Consider the following 3,626-nt stretch of genomic DNA (forward strand, 5'->3'; position numbering starts at 1 on the left):
CCCCCACCAACCTGCTTCCCCTTTTCCCCTTCCCCAGCGCCAGCTCCTCCCTGAGCGACCCCTACTGTCCCCACTGCGTCCTGTTAGGCCTCTGTGGGTGGCTCCAGGAAAGTCCAGGGGGCTCTGGTGCAAAGGGCAGCTGTCTTTTTCTGGGGAGGTAGGATTCCTCTTTTAATCTTTATCCTTGTTTGTAGTTTCCACTTCTCTACTGTTTCTGAAATTCTTGAGTAGTTTCCAGTAAAAAATAGGAGGAAAGTCTGTATAACCATGTCACCCACTTTATTTCATTTACTCTTCTCCATAATCCTGTGGTATCACCATTTTCATCTCAAGCTTACAAATGACAAAAGGGAGGTTCCCAGACAGGGTGTCGCCGGCAAGCGCGCACCATCCCTGGCCTGCTTTGCTGTTAGGTGAGGGGATACTGGCCTCAGCCCATCTTTCCTTAGCACCTGCCTGCCGGCTACATTGCAAATGAAAACAAGAGCTGACCTGTGCGCAAATGTTCTGCTTGCTGGGGCAGACCCGGTGCTGGGTGTGGGACACTTCACACCCGCCCAGGGCCTCCTCCCACTGGAGGTGGCCACAGTGCCACCACTGACCGGCTGCTGACCTTGAGCCTCAGGGTCCTCATCTGTAAACAGACACAGTGATCCTGCACCCAAGGGCGGCTGCACCCAAGAGACAGAGTCCACCATGCATCGCACCCGCACCAGCTGGAGCCTCTGGAGTCCAGGGTGGGCGGCTGAGCAGCTCCCACCGAGAGGGCAGGAAGCCTGGGTGCTCACTATGGACCACCTGGAGGATGCCTAGAGGCCAAGGCCTCGGGAGCACAGGCCCACTGCTTACCTGTTTCTCCTCAAGGCTGAGGCCGGGGGTCCTGACTGGGGCATGGGGCACCCCAGCCTGGCGTCCCCGGTTCTCTGGGAGGGGCCGCAGGGGCAGGCCAGAGCACAGCACCTGGAGGCTGGACATGTGTAGCTGAGATGGACGTAGAGGCCAGCACTGTGGGGAGACTAGGAAGAAACTGGGCAGATAAGGCCCAGCAGGGCGGGGACCTCCAGCTGCAGGGCCACCTCCTCCAGTCCCTCATTGGGTGCCTGGCCTGCGCAGGGAGTCATGTGCAGGTCGGAGGGTCACTGGCCTCAGGCAGGGCACTTGCAGTGCTGACCTGGGGAGGGCAGAGCTCTGCGGGAGGGCAGGCTTCACGATGGGGAGGGGGCTGGGCCCACTTCCCCTTCCAGGAGGGCTGTGCTGTCCAGGACAGCTTTAGGGGTGGGTGGGGCTCTAATACTGGGGTGCGCTGTGGCAGCCCTCAGGGCACCACACCAAACATTTGATGTTGATGACGAGGAGATGGGGAGCCACGTGACACTGAACTGGGCATAGAGTGTAGATCCCCTCCTCCTGCTACCTCCTGCTGGGGGGTGGGGTGACAGGTGGAGCGGGACCCCCCAGCAGCAGGTGTGCCCTCCTTGGCTCCCGCTGGGGGGCACACCGCTGTACCACTTCCCAAAGCTCTTTTTGAAAGACCTGCCTGAGGGATGACCCTCATCCCCAAATCTGTTAACTCCGCCAGAAAGCACTCTTTATGAATCCTACACTACTGATGGGGAAACCAAGGCCCAGGTCTCCCTCACACAGCCAAGAAGTGGCCGAAGTTGAATTCCAGCAGTGCTGGGGAAGCGACACACCTGGGTGTACCCGGTGCAGAGCCTGACCAGCCCTGTGGCCTTTGGCCATGTCCTGTCCACACAAGTGGGTGGCAATGGACTGCTTGGCTGTAAGGGGGCAGAGTGCCGTTAGGCAAGCCCCAGTGCAGGGCCCACACGTGGAAGCCCAGCTGCCTTCTGAGTGTTTGCTCCTCTGAGAGCATCCTGTGGGTCAGCCCTGAGGGTTTTGTTGCCCCCATTTTAAAGATGAAGAAACAGGTGGAGAGAAGGATGGGACTTGCCCAGGGTTACACAGCCAGTCATAGAGGAAGCTCGGATTGGAGCCCTGAGGACCCAGAGGTCTGGCCCTAGCACCCTCCCATCCACACTGGCCGTTTTGTGGCACAGGGAGGGCGCCCTTAATGGGGGCGATGTGAGACTGTGATAGAATAAGAAACAGGCTTTGGTCTCTTCCCTGTTCCTGCCACAAAGCTCCTGAGGCCCTGGTAGATAGAAACTCCAGGAGAATCTTTTGTTCTAACATTTGGTCTTTGACCCTGGTTCCTGCCACAGAGCTCCTAGATCTGTTGGAATTTCCTGGGTGACAGGAGTGGAGCCCTTTTGTTCTAATGAGGGAACTCTTGGCAGATCCCTGATATCCTCAGGATGGGGGCTGGTTGACAAGGGAACCAACCTGTGATTAGAGGGTTGGAACTTTCAGCAGCCCCCTGATTTTGGAGAGGAGAGAGAAGCTGAAGGTTGAGTTGATCACCAAAGACGAATGATTTAGTCAGTTGTGTGGGTCATGAAGCCTCCCTAAAAACCCAAAAGGACAGGGTTCAGAAGAGCTTCCCAACAGCTGAGCACAGGCAGGTTCCTAGAGAGGGGCATGCATAAAGAAGGATAGAAGCCTCTTCCCCACACCTCGTCCTGGGCATCTCGTCCATCTGGCTGTCCGTCTATATTCTTTGTAATGTCCTTTATAAGAAACAAGTACACATCAATAATAAAGTGTTTCTCTGAGTTTTGTGAGCCACAGTAGCAAATTAAATGAACCCTGGGAACCCCAGTTTATAGCCAGACTATGGTCAAAACCACAGTCCATAGACCACAACCCGTGTTTGCAGCATCTGAAGTAGGGGGTGATCTTGCGGGACTAAGCCCTCAACCTGTGGGATCTCATGCCATCCCTAGCAGGTGGTGTCAGAGCTGAGCTGACTGGGACACCCAGCTGGAGGAGACACCCAGCTGAAAAGCTGGCTGCTGGAAAAAGCCCACATACACTTTGGTACACTTTGGTGACTGCGGTGCATCGTGTTGTGTGAATGAAGAAGGAAAAGGTTTGTTTTCATACTGGGCCTGTGGCATCTCTGCTCCTCGCCAGCCGGGGCCACCTGGGACAGAGCATGCAGAAAGGTGCTCAGGCTTAAGCATTCCACACTCAGTCCTTCTTATGCCAGGTGCTGTTGCAGGCCCTGGGAACAGAGTGCACAAGACAGAAGTTGTGTGGCCTGGACGCCAGTGGCCAGCACCTTCGGCTACCTTTTCAAGGGTGTCTTCTGGTGACCCTGAGTGTCCTCTTCCCACCCAGAGGGCAGCTGCAAGGGTTGGAGAATTAGTAGCCCCTCCCCATCTGCCCAGGGAGCAGTCCCTAAGCACACAGGTCCCTTGCCCCTCAGGGTGGGGAGACTGCTTCTCAGTCAGCGGCTTCCCATGCTCAGCTCACCTTGCACTCCCCAACAGACAGAGCCTCAACAAACTGCACCGAGACCTGGTCCCAGGGCCCACTGCACAGGAGGTCCTGTGTCTCATGGCCCAAGAACAGCCAGAAATCCAGCAGGTTTTCTGAAATCTCCTGAGTTTTAAACATCAGCAACCAATTTGAGAAAAGGTGAACATTGTGCAGAACTCATGTAGATGGCGTCCATGTCACATCCCAACTGGGCTGCTGCACTGTGGTTCTGCACGATCTCA

The 3,626-nt window shown here is 56.1% G+C and overlaps 1 protein-coding gene across 2 annotated transcripts in view; it reads right to left on the reverse strand.

The window, feature by feature from the left end:
* Positions 1–1,023, reverse strand: part of UROC1 (urocanate hydratase 1) — a 39,134-nt gene extending 38,111 nt beyond the window's left edge. For both annotated transcript variants that reach the window (XM_026456398.1, XM_026456397.1), the window contains exon 1: positions 850–1,023. In XM_026456398.1, coding sequence (XP_026312183.1) covers positions 850–975 — 126 coding nt within the window. In that variant the 5' untranslated portion in view covers positions 976–1,023. The remainder of the gene's footprint in view (positions 1–849) is intronic.
* Positions 1,024–3,626: the final 2,603 nt, after the last annotated feature.

The sequence above is a fragment of the Piliocolobus tephrosceles genome, chromosome 2, assembly GCF_002776525.5.
Source record: "Piliocolobus tephrosceles isolate RC106 chromosome 2, ASM277652v3, whole genome shotgun sequence".
NCBI classification, from domain to species: domain Eukaryota; kingdom Metazoa; phylum Chordata; class Mammalia; order Primates; family Cercopithecidae; genus Piliocolobus; species Piliocolobus tephrosceles.